Raw genomic sequence first — 26,005 nt, 5'->3', positions numbered from 1 at the left:
GAAAGAACTCAGACTTAGGAAATATTTAAACCTTTTTCTTGTACACTCCTCATACTTCAGGCATATCAAGCAAGAACTTGTGACTTTTTCAGGTCATTATCTTATCTGGATTGGGCTGTTTGGTTCTATCCTTGTATAGAGTGTCCCATCAGTAGATTTAAGCTTGAGACTCATCATTTTCTTAACTGCCCCATATTTTGTAGTGTTGTGTGAGGCACAGTTGTTCCCTGGATCTGATGGATGGCTCTGTTATCACACCAGTGTCTTACAGACACACAAATTACATCAGTTCTTTATCTGTATAATAGTGAATAATTGGGTTTCAGCTGCATCCTGCCAAGTCTGCTCCACAGCCATCTCCCTGCAGCCATCCTGCTCACTGTCCTGGGAAATGAGAAGTGAAGGAAAAAGCCAGGTTGAGTTTGTTCTCTGACAAATTTGGTGCAGTTGGCCAGGAAGTGTCAGATACTGTAAATACAGCCATGTCAAAATACAGTGGTGCTGGTTTTATTTAGTCTTGGGACTAAGATTCCAGTCTCTAAGGTCCCTTCCTACCCAAGCCCTTCTATGAGAATTAAGTGTTCCTAGGGCAAGTGTCCTTGCTGTTAGTTTGACTTGCAAAGCTACAAATACTCCTGGTCCTCGGAGTTCTGCATGATTTTGGAAATTAAGGCTTCATAGCACAATTCTAGACTAGATTTCACTCACATTTGCCCAATGGGATGTAAGGTGCTGTTGAAATTGTGCCACACTTCAGCCTGTGGAGGACAGTCAGATGTGAGGTGTAAAAATCATTATTCTACCCACTTCTTCTCTTCAGAGCTTTCTGAAGTAGAGATTAAACTTTAGTACAATTTGGGCAGAAGTCTGAACAGAAGAGAGAATAAAAGATCTAAACCACATGGTGTAACACCAAAGTAGAAGCAGGTGAAGGCAGTTGAAGATGAAGCAATTTCTTAAGCTTTAAAAATAGTTTGTATTAAAGACAGGTTGTTATAGACAATAAAAATGGGCCACCAATATGTGATTGTTCTGGATGCAGAGGAGTTCATAAATCACAGGACACAACAGCAAATGTACCTGGACTTGAATTCACAGGAGATGCCTGAGGTTTGAAGTAAATGTATGGAATAAGGATTCTTTCATCTTTCCCTCACAGTTACTGTGTGCCTGAACCAAGAATCCTGGGATTCTCTCGCATGTTCATCAAACACCGAAGAGATTCTGTAAAACAGCTAAAGATGAGCTGAGGATCTGAAATTAGAGGAGCTCTTGAGGGCTCAGAAGTACTTGTGTAAGGCCAGCTGAGAAAGGTGGGACAGTGCAGAGGAGTTTTCAGTGGTTAGAGTAGAATATTCAGCACAATTTCTCTGAGTTGTAAGAGAGAGCTAATGCTTAAACCACCACCACAACCAGGCTGGTTTTAGCTTTGAACCAGGCCTGTGGTTTTCCAGAATCAATTTCTGCAGGCAGCTTGAAAAGATCTTTTTTCTCTAATCAGTTTTTCTGGTTTTTAGATACACCAGTATTAGTGAGCAGTGGAGACACTTTAGTAGCAAATTGTTGCCTGGGCTGTCTTATCAAAACCAGGGGTTTAATCCATATATTTAAAAGGCAGTAAGAGATGGGTTACAACCCTTTGTTAAGGAGTAACTGATATTCTTTATGAATCACTATTAAAATTACTCCTGCTGTCTGCCCTGCTCTTTATAGACAGATCATCTGCTCAGGGTGTATTAGGGCTGTGTTTTAAGGAGTCTGAGTGCTGTTGAAATATTATATTCTGTAGTTGTGAGTAAATATCACCATATTTTTCCAAGGGCACAGGTCGAACCTGGCTGAGCAGAAGCTGTTTAGTTCAAAATTGCTGCCTGCTCACGTGGCAGGGGATGGTCTCCTGCAGTGGTAAGTGCTCCTCTGAGGAGGGCCAGAGGTTGACTCAGAACAGAATTCCTATTACTTGACAACTTCTCTCAGATGATCTTTTCTGGTGATCACACAGCAGGTCCCTGTGGCTTGTGTTTTTTCTTCTTCCCCCTTGGAATTTGCCATCTCAGAGTAGGTGTCTGTGTTGTGCTTTAAAGGAGCTTCAATGATTTCTTTTTTTCCCCCCCAAACATACCAGCAAGAGTGGAAGAAAGGAAGGTGCACTTTGGAGCAGAGTGGGCAGGCAGAGGCCATTTCGCAGTTTATTACGTGCTTTGTGATTATAAAAGTACTGAAATAGTAGTTTTCAAAAGTGTTTAGGATAACTAAAACCTTGCACAGCAGACTTAGCTTTCTGCAGCATGCCAGAGGGAGGGGTTGAGCTCCCAGTCCTGCTTTTCTGTGGAGCAGGCAAGAAGAATTGGATGTGGGGAGCCAGCAGTTGGAGTTGTGTTCGACTGTAGTCAGCAAAGCGCTGTGTGAAATGTTGGGGTTCCTCTCCCTCGAGTTCATTGCTTGTGACCAGGCTTAATGGGCAAGCAAGATAACACCCAGAGAGAGACAGAACAGTTGGGGATCTTTGTGTCTGGAGTCCTGAATGTGCACAGCCAGAGACAGCACTGACAGTTCTCCAGGCTGGCCTGTCAGTGATTATGCTGGGAAGGCTGACCCGGGATGTGTGTGGTTTTAAAAGCTTTCAAGATTAATTAGTGCAAGTTAGAGGGGAGAAATGTGAATATTGGCAAAGAAGCAGGAGCAGTGCGATAAACAGAAAAGCCTAATTTTTCCCTGTGTGTGGGAGATGGTAGCATCATAAACCAGATTTTATCCTCTTTTCTATACGGATTGAAGAGCTCTGTGTCTAATAATAGAATACATGGTTCCCATTACCAGTGACTTCATGAAATACTACCTTGGAGTGAAACATGGCTTGTGTTCCTAATGGTGCTTTTATTGTCAAACTTGGGTTGGTTTTAGGCTGTTAATTGTAAAGGTATCCTTTAAATGTAACCCCTGCTCTGCCCGGGCAGTGTAACTGGAGAGATGGAGATGAATTCCTTTTGCTTTGTGTTTTACACTTAGAATGGAATTTTTGTAGCATGTGTTCATTTGGAAAGGTTTCATTTTCTTGCATGGGGAACTAGTTGGATTTATAGATCTATTAAGCAAGGTGAGTTAGATATACACTATTCACAGGGATTTTTATATTCCTCAACTTGAAGTGACCCAGCGAGTTTGAAAGCAGCATAAAACCTGGAGCTGACATCTCAATATTTGATCTGCTGTGATCGTGCCCTGCTGACCTTTAGCTTTAATGGCACTATATAATTCTTAAAAGTTGCAAATGCACTCTACTGTGGGGCTGATGGATGATAAAATCCACTTTGCCTAATCACCTCTCCAGAATGTGTGTTGTTTCTAGTAGATACTGATCTTCTGTATCATATATTTGAGGGAGCCTTTGGTTTCTGCCTTAATGTGGGGTTTTATGCAGATAATACACTCAGCATCTTGATTAGGAGCTGCAGGACATGTTGCTTTTGAGAAGGCAGGAGCTCCTTTCATGGTGGGGTTCCCATAAACGTGGATTTCAGATTGTTCCGCGATTGCTGAACTGCCCAGGGTGACCTCAAACCTCTGCTGCTGAGGAGGAGTTAAAAGCCAAGCCTCAGAAATGCAGTGTGCAGCCACGAAAGCTGTTCAGGAGAACTGCTGCACTCGAGCTGAGAGCTCTGGGACAGATGTATAAAATGGTATTTTTGAATGCAGACGCTGTCAAAGGGTTTCAGTGCTTTAGAGGCTGAACTTTAGTTCTCCCACCTCACACAGCAGGGGAGGTGGTGCTGTGCTGTTCCACAAGCTCTTTGTGACATTTCAGTGGTGAGCAATATTGATTAAGGAGGCAAAGTAAACATCAGGAGCCTATTTGCAAGGGCTGCAGTGACCTGTGATGCTGTGACTTAAACCTTTGGGGGTGTGTGAAAGGAATCACTTCTATTCTGACTCTTCCTCTGGTAAATGAGCCTGCAAATGTCCTCTGTGTGAAGGGCTTTGTGCTCTGCCCATCACAGAACAACCCACAATAATAAGTATCTTTTAAAAACCTGAAATGCTCAAAAAATCTGGAATTCCTCAGCTGAGTTCTGACATCAGTTTTTAAAAGGCTGATTGACTGGGGCTGCAAAGGGTTTCCAAGAACATCCTGCGAGGGGATTCCTGGGAGAAGCCAGCAAGGGAAGCTTGTTAAATCTTTACCTTCTCAGAGAAGGAGTCTGGGGATTTGGAAGTTTGCATAAGCATCTGAATTATTTCACCTTAAATGCATATTTTCCCCTCTTTTTTTTTTTCTTTCCCATCAGATTTCCTTTATATCCAAAAGGAGGGGAGAAGCTTCAGTTTGAATATGGAGTTTATCTTCTCAACAAAAATATAGCACAGGTAGGTACACTTGAGGTGATTTTTTTATTATTATTCTTTATTTATATCTATTCTCTGCTTAGTGTCAGTATGACCTGTGTGCATGTGCTGTCTGGTGATGCTGCTCTCTGTGGGGAACATCTGTGAACTAAGAGACACATCCTTGAAATCCTTGTCTTACCTTACAGCTTTGGGCTTGAGGTTTTATTCTGTGGTGCTTAGAGAAGGACTGGTCAGATAGTAGTGAATCTTTTCTTTTTCAAATAGTAAATTCCACCAGTCTGTACACACTGTCTTGAAAATTGTAAATGTTTTCTGCTTTTTTATTCTGTCATACTTACAGATCCATCTGTGTCATTCTCACTGCTGTCCTTAATTTGCTGTATTATTACTTTAACCAGTATTCTACTCTTATAAGAAAACACAAGTAGAAAATCTGAAGTCTTGCAAAGACTTTATACTTAATTTAAAAAAAGGACCTCCAATCAACCCTACTTCCTTGCTTTTCATGTATTTTAAAAATCATCACATAATCACTTATTATAATAATCTGGTTTAAGTCTCTTCCTCTTTGCAGACTTTTATGCTCTGAAAGACCTCCTTCCATTTTTAAAGTGTTCTCTCTCGGTTTCTGAAGATTCTTCTTGTCTCCAGTTCTCCACCTGAGTCCCCATCTCTCCTGCAGTGCAGTGCCCACAGCTGGACACAGCTGGGCAGGTGTTGCTTTCCAAGCACTGAGGGGAGAATTGGCAGAAATGCAGCACAGCTCTTGTCCTTTTGGTTCCAGTTCACTGTGTCCCAGTGGGTTTGTACTTTGAACAGAGCTTCACTCCCAGAGTGAGTCTCATTCAGTGCAGCAGCCCCAGGGACCTTCTGCACAGCACCCAAACCCCTCTGGGTTTGTGCAGGTTCTCAGTCGTGTTTGACCTCCTGCACCTCGAGTGTCTCCTCAAAGATGCACCTTTTGTTCTCAGCCACGGTCCTGACTTGGTGATGGAAGAAACTGGGGAGAGGGGCGTTGAGAACTCAGGCTCAGCTTTGTGCTGCTGCATTTCCAGCTCTCCTAAATCAAATATTGCTGGAACTGGGGTTCTCTTCACCTGGGTGGAGCCCCCCTTCCCCTGCACTTCCATTTGCAGCCATTCCTCACTGCACCCAAAGAGTCCTTGCTCTGGACTCCCTCCTGCTTCATGAATATCCCATTTCCCCAGCATGCTTGTGAGCATATTGCACCAGAAAGTGCCAAGAGATTTAAATTCCAACAGAAATATGCCATTTCTGTTTCTAACCCATTTGTAAGGCTTGAAAGTAGATTAGTCTTACAGTTTTATTCTTGAAAAATCTGGCCTTTTAATGCTTAGTTTCTTCTTGTTTGTTTTTCCAGTTCTCTCTTCCATCACTTTTTTGCCATTCCTTACCCCAAATTGAAGTAAAGCTTCTGGATCTTTTTGTGTTGTTTGTTTTTTAAGCTTGGATTGCATTTACCATTTTCCAGACTTCTGGTGTCTTGCCCGTGCTCAGTGTATTTTGGATGATAACCTCCAGCGGCTCTGAAATTATTTAAAGGCTAAAATATCTTAAAATGAAGTTAATCAAGCCCTGCTAATCTTGGAAATTCACTTAACCAGGCTGTTAATGGAGCTTAGACTGTGCCTCTTTGTTGGTGGTATTAGTAATAGCAGCCAGCTGTTCACACTTGACCTTCATGGGGGAAGACTGGTGAGAAAAAGGGATTAAATACCCTTTGATAGCTTTCCCTCTCCATTACTATCAAATCAATGCTTTCCTTAATCTCTGCTTCCACAAACCCATTAGTTCAGTCTGTAGCCTGGGAGTGGTGGTGCTGCTTTTGATCTCGTGCTGGAGTTTGCCATTCCATCCTGGGATGCAAACAAGAGCCTCTGGGCTCCTTGTCCTCCTCCTCTTCACGTGCTGGTTGTTTGCAGTCCGTGTGCTCGGGGTTGGTTGGCTCTTGTGCCTCTTGCATTTTGTAGGAACTGTCACCACTGCCCTCGTTTTCCTGTTTATCTCTGACTTGTCCCTGTTGGACCCACCGAAACCTCTCTCTTTCTGCTTTTTCCCCTTGTCCTGTTTCTGAGGCCTCTGAGCAGCTGGACCCAGGGCCACTCGCCCGTGCTGCCTTCCAGCTCCTGGCAGTTGGTTTCTGAAACCACTGGCAAGTGTTCGAACCCATAAAAGTAAATGAAGACTTTTTAGTGCGTATTTGTGTTAAAAAAGTTTCCAGATTTCCGTGGGGTCAGTGGTGCTGTGCAAGCTGGAGCAGTGGTGGCCAGGCTTTGAAGTGGTTTGTGCAACACCAGTGGTTCACATGGTAATGTTTGGGATTGTCTGCTCTGGGATATAAAAACGTAATGAAAGTAATTCGGGATTTCTGGGGGGCCTTTTCCTACTTATTTCATCAGGAAAGTGTTACTGATGTCCACATAAACTGTTGTAGTCACCTTTGTTTTGATATCCTTGGTCAAATGTTGCTGCTTTTTATAGTTCTGCCAAGGGGAAATTCCATTGTGGAAGCAGAACAGGTAGATAACTGCAGGAGAACATCACAACCCCTCTGTGCTCAGGGGCTGACTCGACCTGAAAGCCTGAGACTCTGTGAATCCTTTGTACTCCTGGGGATGCTGGAACTGTTGAACTGAAGTAGCTTTTAGAAGATCTCAGGGCTGCTTTCAGAGGAGCTCCTGCATGTGCTTAGTTCATGTGGATGTGTGAAAGTAATGAAGTTTGGATGGAGAATGAGCAGCTGCCTCTCTCTCATCTCCAGACCTGAAAGAGGATCCTTTTAAGGCCCAAAGGTGTTGGCCTTAATTCAGAGAACCGGTCCTGAAATGACTCTTTGTCATGAATAGATGTGAATCCATTGCCCAGTTCCCTCAGTGTACTGTGGGAAGGCTGGAGGTGGCTGGGAGGGACAGTGGTGACTTCACTGGAGAGTTAGGAGAGGAGCCTGGGTCTCCATCACCTCTCTTGAATCGTTCCTGCAAGTCTTGATCGCTGTGGGTGAGAGACAAAGAGCCCAGAAAAACTTGTATCAACTTAAAGAAATACTTGAAAGGATTTGTATGAGCTCTCCCAGTTTCACAGAGTTTTATATAATGTTTTATTCCCTCTCACAATTACCTGGAGTTCTGCTGGCAGAGGAGAAACGTGAGCGGGGGAGAAGTGAGACGGGGTTGATAGTGAGTAAAATGACTGAAATAAAGACTCTACTAGAGATAAAGTGGTACTGTTTTGTAAAACAGCAGGATAATAACAATGGAAACCACATCTTGCTCTCAGGGGAATTCAGCTGGAATTAGAAGCAGCTCAGTGCTAGCTTGGTAGAGCATTTATTTGGGGAAACTTGCTTTGCTGTTACATTCCGAAGTCAAAACAATGTGTGTTAATTCCGAGAGCTCATAATAACTTCCATCTGGACGTGAGCACAAATTGTTTCAATCCCCATATTTTCTGTTTGTAAAATCGAATCCCTCACGAAGTGCACAGAGGAGCTTTTTAAGTTGGATAACGTTAGGTAAGACCATAAATTTCCAGTTAAGATTTCAGCTCTTTGACTCTAACAAACAAATGTGGGGGTGGGTTTTGTTCTTTTCACAGGGAAATTAGTGACTTGTGTCTAATAATACCTACCAAAAAATTCACTGTCATTGTCAAAGGTAAAGTACCAAACAGTTGCTAAAAATGGGAGTGAATTGCTCAGCTCTCCAAAGCGTTGGGCAGTGGGAGAGCATTCAGCAGGTAGCTGATCCCAGACTCCACAGCTGGTAAATGAGGCATGTGTGGGGAGTATCTGAGGAAGATGAGGCTTTAGGAGGAGAAGGAAATGAACTCTCACCCTGATATTCACAGCAGAGAGACTGAGATTACACTGTGGAAACCTCCTGTTACAGTGGTTGAATATTAGGAGCTCCTGAAGCTTGGTCAGGTTTGCTGTGGGTGGTGAGTGAACACAGCAGGGGCAAAGCTGGCACCTCTCAGGGGTCTCATCCTGCTGGTACAGCCATGGACCTTCTGAGTAAAGAATTTCTTCCTGGTATCTAACCCAAATCTGCCCTCTTTTAGTTTGGCACTGCTCCCCTTGTCCTGTCCCTGCCTGCCTGTGTAGAAAGTTCCTGGCTGTGTTTGTCAGGGGCTCTGCAGATGGTGGCACATCACCTTCCCAGGCATCACTCCCAGGCTGAGTGAAGTCTTTGGGATTTGTTACAGGGCAGGAGTTGAGGTTGTTCTTCCTCCTGTTCAGGCTGGGTGCGTGCTCAGGATCACCTCCCAGGGAGGGATCTCGGCTGATCCCGATTTGTTTTGTCAGACAGCTCTTGAGGGGTGTCAGACTGACACTGGCATGGTTTGCTCAGCCCTGGCCAAGGAACAGTTGTGCTTTCATCTGACAGTCATTAGCAACACATGAACTTTGCTGTTGGACACAGGAAAACCCCTCCCTCCTCTGTCAGTCCCCGAGGATGTTTGTTTTCACATCAGTACAATGCAGATCCAAGGCAGTATCTGGGTCCAGCCCTCCTGTGGTGTGTCCAGAGCTGTGTCCACGTGGTGCCAGGAGGAATTGCGTGCTTGGGGTGACTTGCTGGGGATGATCAGCCAGTTCTGCTCTCCTGGGAGTGCTGCCCTGTGCTCCAGTGGCCCATCCAATGCACGAGGTAAGGAACACGCACAGAAGCACAGAAAAAAAGCAAAATACTCCTTGGCATGTTTTAGGTGCAGCCAAACTGCCATCTTTCCAATAGCTGCATGGAAGGAAAGTTGAGTGCTTATGTACTGGTACCATGTGTAAGAAACTCAACTGAAATTCAGCTCTTAATCATGAAATGGGGCAAGATGTGCAGTTCCTGGCTCCTATTAGACTATCAAACATGTGAGAAAATCCACTTCATAATAGAAACTATTAAACTTTTCCATGGGAAGTTGAACAGCAGAAATGTTAGGCCTAGAAATTTGTTTTGGCAATAAACACTAGGGAGCAGAAGTGTCTTTAAGGGTGCTGTGGGTAGCAGTGTGGATGCAGTGGTTATGGCCCTGGGAGTGTAGGATGCTGTGACTTGCACACTACATCTTTTACGAGGCCCCTAAACTAAGATCATAAAACATACAGTTCAGAAAGAATGCACTGTCTGAATTTGGGGCCAGTTCAGCTGCACAGGGAAAAGTGTTCTTGAAAGAGCACAGGTTGAAGCCAGAGTCGAGTCCTCATCTTGGGAAGTGCCAAGCATTCATTTTAATGGTAAGAGGAAGGGACTGCACCTGAAAAACCACAAAGTACCTTCTCCAGCTGTGTAGAGCCAAAAGCTCTTCGGAGAGGTTTCATTCCTGAAAGTCTCCCAGGGCAGCAGTGGGCCAGAGCATTTAAACCTGGGGAATTTACATATGCTTTTTGCAAACTTGTTGGAAAGGCTTTCCTTTTTTCCTTTCCTGTCGCCCATGCCAAGATCCCGTGGGTTGAAATGAGCCTGGATTAGCTGTAAGAGCAGTCCCCCTTTCATGCAGCTCAAACCCTGCCTGTCCTTGCCCGTGGGCAAAAGCCACTGGGAACTCGCTCTGGAGGGGCAGATCTTGGCTCTTCTGCCTGTTCCAATCCCTGCAGCTGGAGGCTCCTGCAGCTCAGGTGGGATGAGCAGTGTGGTTGGGAGATGGGAGGGATGGAGCATCATCCTCATAGGGACAGGCTGGGGGAGCTGGGGGGGTTTACCCGGAGAAGAGAAGGCTCCAGGGAGACCTGAGAGCCCCTTTTGGGGCCTAAAGGGGCTCCAGGAGAGCTGGAGAGGGACTGGGGACAAGGGATGGAGGGACAGGACACAGGGAATGGCTTCCCACTGCCAGAGGGCAGGGATAGGTGGGATATTGGGAAGGAATTGTTGGCTATGAGGGTGGGGAGGCCCTGGCCCAGGTTGCTCAGAGAAGCTGTGGCTGCCCCTGGATCCCTGGAAGTGTCCAAGACCAGGCTGGACAGGTCTTGGAGCAGCCTGGGCTGGTGGGAGGAGTCTCTGCCCATGGCAGGAGTGGGACTGGATGGGCTTAAAGTCCTTTCCAACCCAGACCATTCTGGGATTCTGTGAATAGAAGTGGTATCACCAGCTGTGCCTGGACTCACCTCTCCAAAACCAATCTGGAGAGCCCCCCCTGCCCTGTGTGTTCCATCACTGGGGTGTGTGCAGCTGTCACCAGCTCTGCATTAGCTCCTCAGACTGCTCTGTTTCTCAAATAAATGAGTGTGTGTTTATAAAACAGAACCAAAATTTAGTAATCAAAAGGCAAATGGATTCCTGGTCTCGTTAAGCTGCCATAAACACGTGTGATTTGCCAACCTAAACTGCTCTGCAGTGTGTGGAAGTGCTGTGTTGTGGAACTGAAGGACAGAGGGAAGTGGGAAGTCTGTTATCAAGCCCTGGCACAACGTGGCAGTGTAGGAAAAAGCTGTAGTGTTGGATTTTTCCTAATGAGTAGGGTGTGTGACTGGAGGCAAGGCTGCACTGTCAGGTATAAGGTGTTGACACCTGTGGAATTCCAGGACCTCTTTGGGAGCCTGTCTCTTCCTTTGGAGCCTTCTCACCTTCTGCCATGGTGAAAAGAAAATGCATCTTCCTGAAACTTCCTCTACTTTAATGCACAAAAATTCTGCTCCTCTGTCATTTGCAAGCAAATGACAAACTGTGGCTTCTGGGGTTTTGATTCCCCCCCCTCCAAGCTTCTGTTATTTTCACTTCACCCCTCACATCCTTTGTTCTTCTGCTGCACAGTTTAAAGTGTATGTTTTGTCCTCCTTGGGGCAGGGTTTGTCTCATACTTCTGTGCATAAGATTTGGCACATCAGGGCAGAAACCTGTTTTGAAAGCTTTGGTTGTGACAGCTGCCTAATCATCTATAAATGCCTTTCAGGCTTTTTCTGAACCCTGCTTGAAGTTTGGAGCAAGTTGTTCTCCAGCAAAAGGAATAAAAGTGTCTGATCCTTATTGGCTCATTCACTTTTTTGATCAGTCCAGAATGTTTGGAAATCCAGAGCTTTAAAGTATTTTGTTTTCCAAGAGGCTGGAATTCTAACGGGGTTATTGTATCTCTCTGATCTGGACTTGTGTGTAATTCATGTGAGTATTTCCCAAGTTAATATTGTGTCATTAAAAAACCAAGCTGTGCTTCAATGTAGCACGTCTAAGTGGATGTTTTCAGGAAGCCCAGTGCTGAACTGTCCTTGGTTTAATGCTCCCTGACCTCAGCTGTTAAGCTTGAGATATTGTCCATCACATGAGGAACCATTCCCAGTGTCTCAGTGCCATGTGGAGTTCAGGGAGTGCTGATGTTATCCTGAGAGGAAGCAAGCCTTTCACAGGTTAAACTGTTGATTCTGTACTCACAAATGAGAGCTTTGCCCATTTGATTCACTGTCTGATCTTCTTTTTTAGAAGTCAGTCTCCTTTGCCCACTGAAGTAGCACAGGGAAACACTTTAGAATCCCCAAATTCTTGCTCCCTTTAGGCTCTGGGGCACGGGCTGAATCACCTGCTCTTTGGGTAGTGCTTTGTCAGAGCAAAAAGAGCCTTTTCACCTGGAGGAGCAGCTTTCCCACACCTGGATGAGTGAACTGCCAGAAGCTGCATTTAACCCCCTGTAAAACAAAGGGTTTTCCCAACATAACTCCAAAGAACAAATAGCTGAGAGATTGAGTGCTTGCAGCACCTGATGGAGCACGTTGTTGTGCACACTGAAATAATTCTGCAGGTTCCTTTCCTGCAGCATCTTAAGGCACAGGGTAGAGCTGGGCTGGTGGGAAAATTGCCTGGTTTGGGAGTGGATTTATCAAAATGTGGAGGTAATGGATAAATGGAGGAGGAGTGAATAGCACCATGTGTGTGTTCTCTCTGATTTCCAGCCAGGCCAAGGTGGGCCAGTTCTCTGTGCCTGCCTGTGCATTCCTGACTGCCCCTCTGATATTTATAGGGTCTTATTTGGGTTATATAGGTAAAAAGTAACCTCCAGGTGTGCAGAATTACACTTGGGGAGCTAAACACATCCAGAAAATGTTGTGTTTAAGGTGGAGGTACAAAATGTTACTTATCTTTCTCCTTTTGACTTTTGCACATCTGACCTTTTGTTCTGTGCCTGATGTAAGGATTTTTAATACAAGAGCTCAGGATGAATGAGGTCATAGGAAATAAGCGTCTTATAATCCAATAAACATCACTTTGTGATCCCAAGCCCTTTTGAGAAGCTCTGACCTGAACCTGGAAAGGTTATGCTCTATAGTTTCATCTTATCAAGCTATAAATGCAGCAAGACTGCAGTAAACATGGTTTTAGTTATTTCAGTGCTTCACTGGGGAGCAGGGGAAGCTTTTCGAGGCCAGTAACTGCTCTGTCTTCTAAATTGCCTTTTTTAATGTCCTTTTTATGAAACAGTCATGGCATCTGAGAGGCACCTTTATGGGCATGGGGGCCCATATCCGTTGGTTTTTATAACAAGCCCCGTAACCACCAAGTTTTACAGGAATAGTTCACTTCTGTGAGGGGCTGTTTCTCCCAGCCTGTCTTTTGGGTCCCCATATCCTTACTGGGACACCAGACTGGAAGCACGAAGGCTGATGTGTGAGACCTCTCTGGAGGGGTGTTGAGTTCCCTCTCAGCAAGGGTTTCATGAGAGAGTCCTGGAGGAAACACAGCTTTTGGCTCATCTGAGTGTTTAGTTCTCCAGTGTGTTCCACATGTACTCAAACACGTACTCCTATTTCTTTGTTTTCCTGAGGTCTATCTCCAATAAACACTATTGCTGCGAAACCAAAATCCAGTGTTAAATATTGTCTATTATCCCATTTCAGTTTTAAATATTAGAAGAAAACCCCTCCATAAATGTTTGGCAGAATGTCACAAGTTGTTGAGCGTTTGTCATCGAGGCTCCTGCTGGCTTTGAATAAAGACCAGACTTGGTGTTTTGGTGGAGGTGAGGGGAAGAAGCTGCTTAATGTAATTCTGTGGCAAACCAAAGAAGGTAAAAGGGAATTAGTTCTGTTATCAGATGAGAATACAGTTTCCTTGGGCAGTGCTGAATCCCTCTTGTACTTAGATTTCATGCATGTATTTCCCCACCTTTCAGGTTGGACTGAAGAGGGACTTTGGACAAGGGCCTGGAGTGCCAGGACAAGGGGGAATGGCTTCACACAGACAGTATCTTACTAAGTATCTTATTGATATCAGCTCTACCTTGTGAATGCAGGACAGACCAGGCCAGGTTAGACTAAGAATGCTTTAAAAATACCAGTGTGACTGTAAGCACCCTTTGAAGGTAAAGGATGAAGTGCAGTTGTTGTCTCCTTCCTGTGCTGTTTGTGTGCCTTATTTGTCATGGCTAAATCCCAGCTGTGGTGGAGCCCTTTACAGTGGTTTTAGTGAAGGTTTGGGCACTCTGGGTCAGCTTGGGGAACTTTACAGCCTGTGTGTGCCCTGTGGATTAATGAAGGACACGGGTCTTCAAGGATGTTGAAGTAACTTGTTTTTCTTGTTGGTTTAGTACTCTGAAAGAACTGCAAAGTAAACATCTGCTTTTCAGGTGGAAGTCTGGGGGAAGGAGGCAGGTGTTGACATATCAAGATAAGTCATAATTTCCATTAAAATAGCTGTTGTATTTGAGCACTTCCTGCTGCTTGGATGAGGGCTGTCACTGCTGGGGCAGTCCTGGATTTGCTCCTTCTGAAAGCAACACTGAGGACTCGAAGACTTGTTATAATCACAGTGCTTGTTATGTTGCTTTTTCCCCCTCCTGCTTCCCCAAGAAGCTTAAGAAAACTTAAAAACCCCCTTGGTGGTGTTTACTTCCAAACTGTGCTTGATGTTTGCTGACAGTCTTTTTAAGTATGGGAAATGAAAATTAATGTTAGATGTTTAGATTGATGTTCTCTAAAGAGGTGCTCTGTACCACAACGTGTTTCACTGATGCTGCAGCTCGGGGGTTTTCAGGAGAGCCACGTAGGTGTTCAGAGCTAGAACAACTCCCCAGCTCCAGGAAAACAGAGGCAAGCAACAGGTGAAGGGTTCAATAATCTAAGAGTTTATAATTTCCCCTAAAGGTACAAACACACAAACTGTTTATATAGCAGCAGGCATTATTTCACGGAGCCCCGGGGTTGTTTGTATAGCAACAGGCGTTGTAACAACACTTTCTGTTTCCATTATTGCACTGCTTAGTCATCTGAACCCCAGCCAGTGCTCCTTCATCCTCTGAAAAGTCATCCAGGATCTTGTAAAACAATTAACTATGTCATTTTATTAAAACTCGCGTTTTACATTTCTGTCCCAGCGTTTGACATCCTCTGAAAACCTTCCTGTAAATGCTTGGCTGGTGACCAGCTCTGCAAAGCCGATTGAAAGAACACTTTTTTTTTGCTTCTATTTTTGTTTGTAGGTTTTCACATTTGTGGAGCAGATGTTCTTTTGAAATTCTCGATGCTATCAAGAGAAACTCCTCGTTTAGCTGAAAGTCATTCCAAATTGCTCTTGACTGCCTTAGCAGAGCAGGAGCTGTGCACGGTGCAGTGGGTTGGGTCCTCCTCCTGCCTGGGGACAGATGGTGCTGCAGCATCAAGGGCCAGTGCAGAGACACGGGGAAGCCCAAAAATACAGCAGATTTCGGCCTAGGCTTCAGTATTATGCATAACATGTAGCGAAGGGGCAGCTCTTTTGAACTTTAATAATGTATTCTGAGCTCTCAGACTGCTTCCACATGGCTCAGAGCAGGGTGGACACGGCTGGGGAAACAATATGGGAAATGATCAACAGATGAGTTCAGAGTTGGAGTCATTCTGCGTTCCCCCCCCCCAGAAAAAAAAAAAAGATATTCCAGTCCAGGTACTCTGTGGTTTCTGGCTGAAAGTAAATGTATGTGCTTGTACAGCCCCAGTCATTAAACCTGTCCCAGGGACCAGGGCAGGAAACGGGCTGTTGTTCTTTGCACGTAAACGCAGGATATCGGTATTTTTCTTAAAAGGCAGCCCCAGAGTGGCAAAACCCCTAATTCTGATCTTGGGGGCAATCTGCAATTAGCCAGAAATAGCAAGATAACTAAGTGGTTTCTTTTCAGGCCAACTTGCTTGAAAAAAAATTTTAGTAGTTCTGGTCCTTCTCACGGACTTTATAGGAGAGTGACTGAACCTTTGCAGGTTTGGGTTCTAATTAGTTCACAAAGGAGGGGTCTGTGCTGGTGGATTGGATGAATGAAGGTTTTAATGTGGAATTGTTGCCTGTAGGAAGGCAGCAAGCTTTCCCTTGTCTGGCATGAGTTTAATGAAGTACAAAAGTCCTGTTGATGAAGTAAATCCTCGGAAGGTGCTTGGTTGGAGTGGTGGGTCAGAGACGCTCAGAGTGGAGCTGGTTCACTGCTGAGGACTGACAACCCTCAAGCAGAGGTTTTTTTTCTAGAGGTTTCACAGAATTTATGCCTTCACTTTACTTAATATGCAACTCTACTATCAGCTATATGAAAATGTGTTTTAGTAGGAACAGTGGCTTTGCTCATGTTTTAATCTGAGTCTCCCGTGCATTCCTCTGATCTCGGCTGTTGGACAGAGAGAGAGCCCTTAATCCAATCCTTTCATGCTCTAAAACCTTGGAACTTAAAGATGGTTATTCTATGAACTTTTGGTTGTTGGAGGAGGAACAAATGCAAAGGTTTTGATTTTGGTGAGGGTTTTTTTTCCCTCCTTCTTCTTTATTTCTTTTGCTCCAGGCGAGTTCTTTGGCAAACCAAATCCACTGTAATCCCATCAGGAGAGTGTGGTGATGGTTTTGTAATCTATGTTGTATGGTTGTCTCAATCCAGGCTCTGTCATTGTAGCAGCAGCAATGAGTCCAAGCCACCACATGACTTGGCTGTGTCCATGTGGAAATAATAACCTGGAATAAATGGCCTCCTGGTGCACAGTGCAGGACTGAGGGGGATTTTCTCCCAAAGTAATTTTTCTTTCTGAAACTCAGATGAGCAGAAAAAGCATTCCCAATTTCAGGGGTCTTTTTCTGGGACAGACTGATTGTTTGGGAGGAGTCAAATTTTGGAAGCTTAGAGGATGCTTGCCTGCAGCTTACTGTCAGGAATTCTGGAAACAGGTGTGGAATTCTAAAGGAATTTATCCTGGAGTGGGATTTCTCCGTGTTTCAGCAGGTAGCTCAAGCAGCATGGGATTTGTGCAGTTGCTGTGTGTGTGTGTATTGGAGGCCAACTGGGACTTCTAGAGGGTGTTAACATCTGCTGAGACCTCCTTATTAAATGGGTAGTGCTTCATCCCAATAGCCTGAAAGATACTGGAATTTAGAGATTTTTTTTTGTTTATATTTTAACCACACAAGGGATAAATGTATTGTACTGTTTGTTTATATTTATACTTTTATATTTGTATTTATTTTTATAGTTACAGTTTATTTATATTAAATATTTTATATTTGTATTTATGTAGTTATGTTATTGTATTGTTACGTTTGTTTATATTTTAACAACACCAGGGATAAATTTCTCTGCAAAGTTTCCCCAAAGTTTTGAGATTCAAACTTGAAAGAGGGGCTTTCTCCCTTTCCTGTGCTGTTTTCTTCAAAGGTGTTTTTAATCGGGGGACTTGTTAAACATGCAGTTTATAATTCCCTTCAGTGACAGTTGTCATGTGGATGTCATAATCTGAGGTTTGGAGGGCAAAGCAACTTGGAGGAGTCAGTACTGGGGTTAAAGTCAGTCGGTGTTTGAAGCCTTTCCCTTTGCTACGTGGCATCTGATTTGAATGCTGGGTTTAATTATGGGATTTAAAATGTTGATATAAACTGTATAAGGAGCCGAGATTTCCATCAGTTGTGTGACAATATGTATTTTTACTGGTTGGTGTTACTGTAACAGTTCCACTACTGATTCCAGCAGACACTGAGACTGACAAGTGACCCTTGCACACAAATAGATGTTTGGAATTAGTGAACACAGAGTGTTGTGCTGAAATTTGGTCTTTTCCCCTGATGGCTGTGTTTTCATTAAGCTCCTGTTACAGGCAGAAAATGGAAAAAGGGGAAGGAGGTTTCACACTCAGATTGACTGATTATTTTGTCCCTGTTCTTGGGTGGGTTTTGCTAATACAAGTATTAAATGGAACATTTCCTTAAGAGGAATAAATCTCTTGGAACTGCTGGATAATCATCCCACACTTTCTTAAAAGCCTAGTAAATTAACTGACCATGGTGTTATGTTCTGTGGGATTTGGAAAGCTGTGCTGATTTTAGGGTTTTTTTCTGTTGTTGCAGCTTAGGTATCAGCATGGGCTGAGTACTCCAGACCTAAGGCAAACTCTTCCCAACCTGAAAAACTTCATGGAGATTGGGCTAATGGTGAGATGGTAAGTATATTTTGGGTTTTTGGTTTTTTTTGTAATTAAAATAAAGAGGTGGATGCTACAAAAACATTTGGAGGTAAGGATATGTCACAAACAAGCAGCTGCTCTTCACAAGCTGGTGAGACTGGGACTTCCCCAAAATACACTCCATGTAAATGGCCACAATGTTCCACTGCTTTCCTACCTTCTGTAGGATGGGCCCACAACCCTCCTCAGAGGTTGATGTAGGAGGGGAAGCCTGTGTGAAAAGCAGTGTTCCTCACTAGAGGGAGGGGAGTTAATTGGTGCCTTAAGACTGTATCTAATGGTTGGTAGCAGGGGCACCCTCTGCATTATTCTGTCTTAGCCTGGGCAGTCTGTCTTAGAGGTTTTGCCATCACACCACCCTCTTGTTGTTTGCTGTAGGTGATGCACAGTCATTAGCAACACAAAGCACGTTTTTTTTGGCTGGATAATACTTCCAAAGGTTTAGGAATATTAAGCATAGTTCTCTGGGAGTATCACATTCCTTCCCCTCACCCATGGATGTCTATGCCTCATTTCCTTCTCACCTCCAAAACTAGTGTGAGTAGTTGTTCCTTTTTAACCTTTCTTTTTTTCAAGGCTAAGGATTCCAAACAATGCCCTTAATGCTTCCTAGTAATTTAGATGGAAATGAGGCTTTACAGCTCGAGGGGAAAGCTGGCTAGACTTTGATAATTGGGCAGAGTACAGATGCCCACTGTCCTGTGGATAACACCTGATCACCTCTGCTGGAACAAGCAGGGGAGCCACCAGCTGTTAAAGTGGAGACTGGAAGGAATTGTGTGTTTTCAGGGTACTGCAGGTGAATCATCTGATACCCTGTGCCACAAACTGGAGTCAGTGAAGTATTTCCAGGCTATCCTCGGTTTGCAGGATGAGAACAGGGACACTGGGAGTGTTTTTATTTACATGTTCCCTTGCACTGCCAGGTTTGTTTGGTCTTGCTGCTGCTCCTCAGTTCCCTTTCTGAGCACTGGAGCTGGGCTTTGCTGAATTCCAGTTCTGTCAAACCATCATGAGCTGGTAAAAGCCAATACTTACACTGGGCTTGCTTTCTCCTCGAACAGAACCGGTGTTAACTCCTAAGCCATGCATCGAGCTCACTTTTGCTTTTGGCTTGAGACATCTGCATTTCTCTGCAGCCTGGACTGAACTGAACCCCTGAGATATTCAGTGTAACTGAAATACATGGTTATTTCGGGCTTAAGCTTGCTCTGATAAGCATCAGTTTAGATTTAAAGTACATAATAGTTTCTTTACCTCTTCAGATTTGAAAACAAACCAACACAACCCTGCACAGCTTTTGTAGAAGAGCCCCCCTATTTCGTGCATCAGAGCAGACTTGGCTCAAGTCTCTGGGGCAGCACTGGCCCTGTGGGAGGGCTGAGAGCCCAGTGCCTGTGCAGGAAGGTTTGCTGGCTGGATCCCTCTGCCTGGGGAGATCTGTGCTGCTTTGGTTCCTCAGGCATGACACTGCAATGATTAATCCGTGTTTTCACGTCCCTCCCCGTGTGATTTATGGCAGCAAGCTTGCAGGTCTACAAGCTCTGCTTCCCTCTTCATGTCTCTCCTGGCACCAATATCCCGCTGTGTTTACTTTTCTCCCCCCTTACCCCTACTGCAAAATATGATTTGTGCTGGATGGAGACAAAATCAAGACAGATCTGTTGGTTCCCTCACACTGTTACAGGGGCTACAGAGCAGCAGAAACGGACCTTCCTGACATCAGATCTGGATGTTGAATCTGAAGGTGAAAGATGATGAGCCAAAGTTGTTGTTGATTTAAACTGTCTCGGTTGTGGTGCCCTGAATCTTTTCTGTTTCCTTTTGGGAATAATTCTCCGTGTCCAGTTTTTTAGTCCTGGGGTTTCACTGGCTTCCAGAAAAGCAGCTCAGTTTTCAGATTAGCTTTTTGCAGATGCAAAAGGCCCTGTGCAATTTTTCTGTCAAATTCTTCTGAGCATGCAGTTTATTCCAGCTTTTGAGACCAAAACACGGAAAGGTCAAAGAAACCTTAAAGATCATCCAGTTCCAATCCCCTACCTTCCACTGTCCCAGGCTGCTCCAAGCCCCATCCAGCCTGCCCTTGGACACTTCTAGGGATCCAGGGGCAGCCACAGCTTCTCTGGGCAACCTGTGCCAGGGCCTCCCCACCCTCACAGGGAAGGATTTCTTCTTAATGTATAATCTAAGTCTGCCCTCTTTTAGTTTAGGACTGTCCCCCCTTGTCCCATCACTCTCTGCCTACTTAAAAAGTTGCTCAACCTCTTTTTTAGAAGCCTCTTTCAAATCTCCTGGATGTTTTTAACATTATTTTATTCAGGTGTAGCTTTCATAGGCCCAGGCTCTTTAGATCATGGTTGCATCAAATCAAGAGACTGACTCATTTTCTCCTCTATTCTTCAGCTTATTTTTGTTTCACTCTGTGTAACTTCTGAGGGACAGTGTGATTGTTAACAGCAAGTAAAGAGCTCTCTGCAAACTTGAGCAGTCCAGGGAGGAGGTTTTTTCCTGGTGAACAGACAACACACTTGTCTAATGCTGGCAAATACAAGATACTCCTTTGGAAGGGCTTGTCTGTAGTCAGGGAGATGCCCTTTTGAGTCGCATTTAAAGGCTTCCCTCAAAAATACTTGTGTGCCAAGGCTTGAATTTGTGTTTTGAATTTGTGCATCTTGATTCATGTGCTGCTAGGACCGAGAGGAGCCCTAAACTTCGGAGTTCAGAAAATCTCTGGTAGCTTAATTTATGAAGATTTGATATTTTTTTTTAACGTGCCTTAGAAATTCTCAGCTGCCAAAAGATGCAGTTTCACCTCAGCTTCACATTGGCAGCCTCCCCGTGGCTGTTGTACCTTATTGAACCAGGAATCTCTAAGAAGGTGAGAAACTATTATTGCTTTTTAGCACGGTTGACATGGCGTTGGCTCCGAGCTGCTCTTGGAGCTTCAAACATTTCGTGGATGGCTGTAAACCAACCTAAACACCTTCATTTAGCATTCTTGCTGCCATGAGGTCATGGTTTGCAACAGAAAAGATCAAATGGTGTTTAAGTTGTTGGGTTCTTTTTTTTAAAAGCATTCTCATACCGAAGCACTGTAGCTGTGGATTTTGGCTCCTGGCCAGGCAATCAAGATTTAGTATTTTAACCAGCTGTGATCCAGTAATGTTCCTCAGAGGGAACATTTTGTGGGGAGGAAAAGATACATATTTGAGCCTGTGAATTGTGTTCTGTCCCTCATACTGCTTTACAGCTTCTCTGAGCCCCTTGCAGACAGATTAAATAATCACAAGTGAATCCGACTGAAGGAGCTTTTTATCAGAACTGCAAACAACCAGAAAGTGTTCACTAAGAAAATAACTTCAGAAATGTTTGTGTCCTGCTTCAGTCGCTTTCTCTCGCCTGTTTACAGCGGGCAGGCTGTACCTTGTGCCTTAGAATGCCCAAATGGACTATTTATTAACTAGTGCAAACTAACATTTGGGGCAGAAAATAGCTACTTTGTAATTTTGCTGCCAGGACAACTTACAGCTGAAGTTAGACTGCTGCAAATTGGCTTTTGAGGTTTGGATGCAACTGAAACACTGAGATTGGGGATGATGTCATCCTCTTATCTACAATGTCCAATAAACCTGAGGTTTTCCTCTCTCTTTTTTTATTTTTAATTTAGAAGTCCTGCTTTCTGGGAGGAACTGTACATATATGTAACCAGCTCCAGTCTCATCCAGCCTGATGACTGAAAGTCTTTAGGGCCTGATGACAGTTCATCAGCTCAGGTTTTATACTCCTCCAGTCACAGGCTGTTCTTTGTGGACAGGCATCCACACCTGTTTGCTGCCTCAGGAGATGGGCCAGGGAATTGGGGCTGGAAGCTGGAGCAGCTCAACCCCAGTAATTCGGGTCAAGGCTGTACCTTGGAGTAAAGGGCTGTGCTTCTGCAAGCCAAGCCCTCCTCACTGGGGACAGAACCTGACAGTGTCTAAACTTCCTGAGCAGTTGGAGGATTGCTTTCTAATGTGACTTCCCTTTTGACATCGTTTTTGTACTACTTCCATGAGCTGTGAAGCTCAAAGGGCAAGGGGGGAATGGCTTTAAACTGCCAGACAGTAGGTTTAGATTGGATGCTGGGGAGGAATCCTTCCCTGTGAGGGTGGGGAGGCCCTGGCACAGGTTGCCCAGAAAAGCTGTGGCTGCCCCATCCCTGGAAGTGTCCAAGGCAAGCATCTGGAATTGGGGAGGCAGCAAAACCTGAGATCTCCTGCCCTGAAAAACACCATCTGCTTCATTGCAGAGTGTCCTGTAATTGGAGCAGTGATCTGCAGGACTCAGTTGTCACTTGTCCTGAGGAATCAGTTCACAGAAATGCAGGATGATGTGTCCCTGGAACTAGTGAAGTGTTCTTGAGTGATGTCTGGCTTTGTGAATATTTGCACATCTTGGAATTTGGGTAAATTCCTACAACTTGCCATCTAACTGTAAGATAAACAGAATCTCATCAAATAAGTAATGCAGAGTATTCATTTATTTTCTGAGCAAGGGCAGAAGGCTCTGAGCTGGGGGAAGGGAGGGCCAGCAGACCATCCCCAGTTTGTCTGCAGTGCACATTGCCTGAGTACAGTTCACGAGCCTGCTGCCTCAGATCCTTGTGTTTGTCACATTACATCACTTTAAAAATAAATGGTTGATTGTGAAGGGGTTGGTTGGCAGACAAAGCTGCAAATGCTTTGTGGAGTTTGCATTCAAAAAGTCTGAAGCAGCTGTTGGAATCTTAAGGAAACGTTGGTGGTTTTTGCTGCTGCCTCCATGTGTGGCCCTTACCTCTCTTCTTCACTTCTGCAAATGTGTATGCTGAAAACCAACCTCTCCTTCAGGTGATTTGAGGGTTTTATGGAAGAGAAGGAAGCCCTACAGAGGAATTAAGGGGCAGCCTGGGAGGAGGTGGGGTGGGAGAGGAAATGGAAAAGCAGCAGTGCTGCTCACTGCCCTGCCGTGGGGACACTCACTCTTCACACAGGGACTCATTGCAATCAACTTTCTCCTATTTACAAGGGGCAGCAAAACAAGACAAGTCCTGTGGAAAAGGATCCCCACTGGGGACTCCTCATAACTGCTATTCCAAGATTTTCCCCTGCAAGGCAGATCCCAAAATGTATCAGGCCTTGAGCAGGAGTTTCTCTTACATGGAGTTCATGAAGGAGGCTCATCCTGACAGCAGCTGAATCTCAGAGTTATGTGTATAACTCTGTGTAATAGCTGTATTTTTGTTATTATTTTTTTAATTTGGAGGAAAATGAACTGGTTGCTTATGTTAATGCACATATTATGTATTTGCATGTAGGGTGGTGGTTATATTTGGGTAAGGATTAAACCAGTGAAGGAAAATTCACGTAACACAGCCCAGATGGTGCAAAGGGGATGTTCCAAATTACAGAACCTGAGACAGCGGAAGTGGTTTGTGGAACCGAATTAAATAGTGAAGTCGAAAATTAAATTAAGCTTGATTGGTTCGTGTTCCTCGAGAAACAGAGGCTGATGATTGCCCAAAACTTTTGGAAGGGTCGACACAGAAAAGCAGAAGGTCTGGCAAGAATAACCCTCTGCAAATAGTGACGTTGGTGTGGTTTTCCTCCTTTGAGCAGCTGTTGGGGAAGTCCACTGTTGAATTCTTTGCTCGTGGAGGATTCAGCCATTATTCCTCACTTTTGAGGAGTTTATGACGGCCCAGTACAGGCCATAAATCCATAAATACGCAGTCAACAGCAATAATTCATAAAGCGCAGCTTGGGCCTATAAAACGGTGTTAACAGTGCGAATTAGCATAATGTGGTGGTTTCTTGGGTGATTGACTCTCCAAACCGTGGGGCTCTGTCAGAGTTCCTGCTCAGGGAAGTCGTCCTCTGGGGCGCGTTCTGTGGTTCTCACGGCACTAAACACGGGGGGGGGGGTTTAGCACTTTAGGATACGAGTCCTCGGCCAAGCGGAGCCCGGGGTTGTGATAAAAGAACTGCTGCAGCCTTTGGTTAAACATCTGCCTTGCTGGGGAGCTGCCCCAAACCCTGATCGATCCCGCCTTCCCTTGCAGCGACCGGCACCACACGTCCAGCGCCATCCCCGTCCCAAAGAGACAGAGCTCCAGCTTCGGCAGGTTGCACATCGGCTTCTCCAGTGGGCTTCCTTCCCCGGACAAGGGACTGCGGAAACGGGCCACGAGCACCGGCAACGAGAGACTGCAGTACAAAACTCCTCCTCCCAGCTACAGCTCCGCTTTAACCCAGCCCGTCCCCGCGGGGGAGCCGCAGAAAACGCCCGGGCCCATCAGCTCTTCCTTGGACACCTCCCTGGACTCCTCCAAGGGCACCGCCGGGAAAGGCGAGGACTCGTGCGGGGGCTTCAACGGGGAGAGCGGGGCCCTGGTGCCCCCTCCGCGGGGCCGGCGGGACCCCTCGCCGGGCGGGTGCAGTGCAATAAACGGGGCGGCGGGGCCGGGGGCCCGGGAGCTGCCCCCGCCCGGCCCCGCGCTCTGCTGCGCCGTGGAGCAGGCCGAGGAGATCATGGGCATGGAGGCCACGGCCCTGGGCCCGGGGGACCAGCTGGAGGACTTCAACTCCATCCCGGTGGAACACGCCGTGGCCGTGGAGTGCGACGAGCAGGTGCTGGGGGAGTTCGAGGAGTTCTCGCGCAGGATCTACGCCCTGAACGAGAACATGTCCAGCTTCCGCAGGGCCCGCAAGAGCTCGGACAAGTGAGCCGGGCCGGGGGGGAATCAGTGCTCCGGGGGGAAATCGAATTGCACTTATTCTTTATATTAATTATAAAAATAAAAAAGCTAAAGCTGTTCCTGTGGTGTTAGACAAGTGGACTCGAGCACGGTGACGCAGGATCATGGTATGTGCACAGCCCCAGGTAAAGGTTTATTCTGCTTCCAGTCCTTTTATGTCTGGTATTTATAATCTGTTGGAATTCTTTTTTTGTTTTTTTTTTTAGGCCTTGAAATCCATTCATAAAAACTTTCCTGAAAACGACTTCCAGCGCTGATCAGGCCCTTCTATGAATATTTGTTGATTTCTTAATTATTCTTTAGAGTTAAATTTATTTTAATCTTTTCAGAAGAGGAAAAAAAAAAGAACCTTTAATTTAAAAGTACATTTACGGTAAGACATCTTTGCCTTCTCCCAGGCACTCCTGTGTGTGCCTGAGCAATGTAGCCAGTGTTAGAGAAATGCCATGGATTTGTCCAGTTGAACAGCTTTCTCTTGGCTGGGCTCTGGAGCCTGTGAAGTTCTAGTTTGCACTGATGGGTCTTCAGTTGGCAGTGAGGACATGCCAGAGAATGAGCACCTGTGTGATACCTGCACCTGGTTAATCAGAAGTGACATCTGGGGGTTTGTCCCACTCCTCCTCTCCTCCATACTCGCTCTTCCTTCCCATGGAAACCTCGAGGAGTAAATCACCTCCAGGGTTCTGTCCAGTGATCTCAGCCTGACCCTTCCCCACTGGGGTTGGGCACAGGTAGAGACCTGATGGACCCACTGCCAACACAGAGGGTTCAGCTGCCGCCCTCCCAGGGGTCTGCTGGGGACACAGGGGCACTGCAGACACCTTCCTAAAATCCCTGAGAGTGCAGTCAGTGCTTTGGAATTAGGCAAATGTGTGGAATCGTTCCACCCTCTGCAGGAAGGAGGCACTTTGCATTATTCATCTGAATTAATACCCTTTCTTTAACCATCTGTACTTGGAAGGAAGAAGCTTCCAGGGCTTTGCTGGAGGCGCAGGTCAGCACTGCCACACGTGTTCAGCTGCACTAATGGCAAAGCAATTTGCAGCTGCTCTGCCATTCCTGGTGTTTGTTTCCGTTTGGATTTCATTGCTCTTGCCTTCTATATTGTGTACCCGAGGATCTGGGCTCACCTGTGAGCTCTGAAATATAAAAATATATAGCAGAATAAAAAACACTTCATCATGCCTGGCTTTCTGTTCTTCCCTGGTTTTATGCTTTCTTTTGAACCACGACCTAGTCTTTCCCTGCCTTCACATCAGACCAGCCTAAATTCCCTTGTTCAGATGTGGAATTGTATAATCTCAGCTCTCTGTTGTCAGAACAAGACGTCCATGTGAGAACCAATATCCAGGATAGCACTGTCCTAGGATAAGCATTGTTTCCAGCTGACACCTCAGTGATTGTATTGAATGACAGTCACATCTCCCCTGTTAGCTCTGTCTGCAGTTGGGGGGGTGGATCGAGCCTCTCTGCAGCCATTTGTTGGC

The 26,005-nt window shown here is 45.3% G+C and overlaps 1 protein-coding gene across 3 annotated transcripts in view; it reads left to right on the top strand.

Annotated features, from left to right (window-relative positions):
• The window catches only part of UVRAG (UV radiation resistance associated), a 61,782-nt gene extending 36,080 nt beyond the window's left edge, over positions 1–25,702 (top strand). For all 3 annotated transcript variants that reach the window (XM_017836019.1, XM_017836020.1, XM_017836021.1), the window contains exons 14-16: positions 4,287–4,365; positions 17,628–17,719; positions 23,823–25,702. In XM_017836019.1, coding sequence (XP_017691508.1) covers positions 4,287–4,365; positions 17,628–17,719; positions 23,823–24,486 — 835 coding nt within the window. In that variant the 3' untranslated portion in view covers positions 24,487–25,702. The remainder of the gene's footprint in view (positions 1–4,286; positions 4,366–17,627; positions 17,720–23,822) is intronic.
• Positions 25,703–26,005: the final 303 nt, after the last annotated feature.

The sequence above is a fragment of the Lepidothrix coronata genome, unplaced genomic scaffold (genome assembly GCF_001604755.1).
Source record: "Lepidothrix coronata isolate B3197 unplaced genomic scaffold, Lepidothrix_coronata-1.0 Scaffold268, whole genome shotgun sequence".
In the NCBI taxonomy this organism is placed as follows: Eukaryota; Metazoa; Chordata; class Aves; order Passeriformes; family Pipridae; genus Lepidothrix; species Lepidothrix coronata.
Note: the sequence above shows the minus strand (reverse complement) of the source record. Positions and strands in the feature narration are given on the sequence as shown.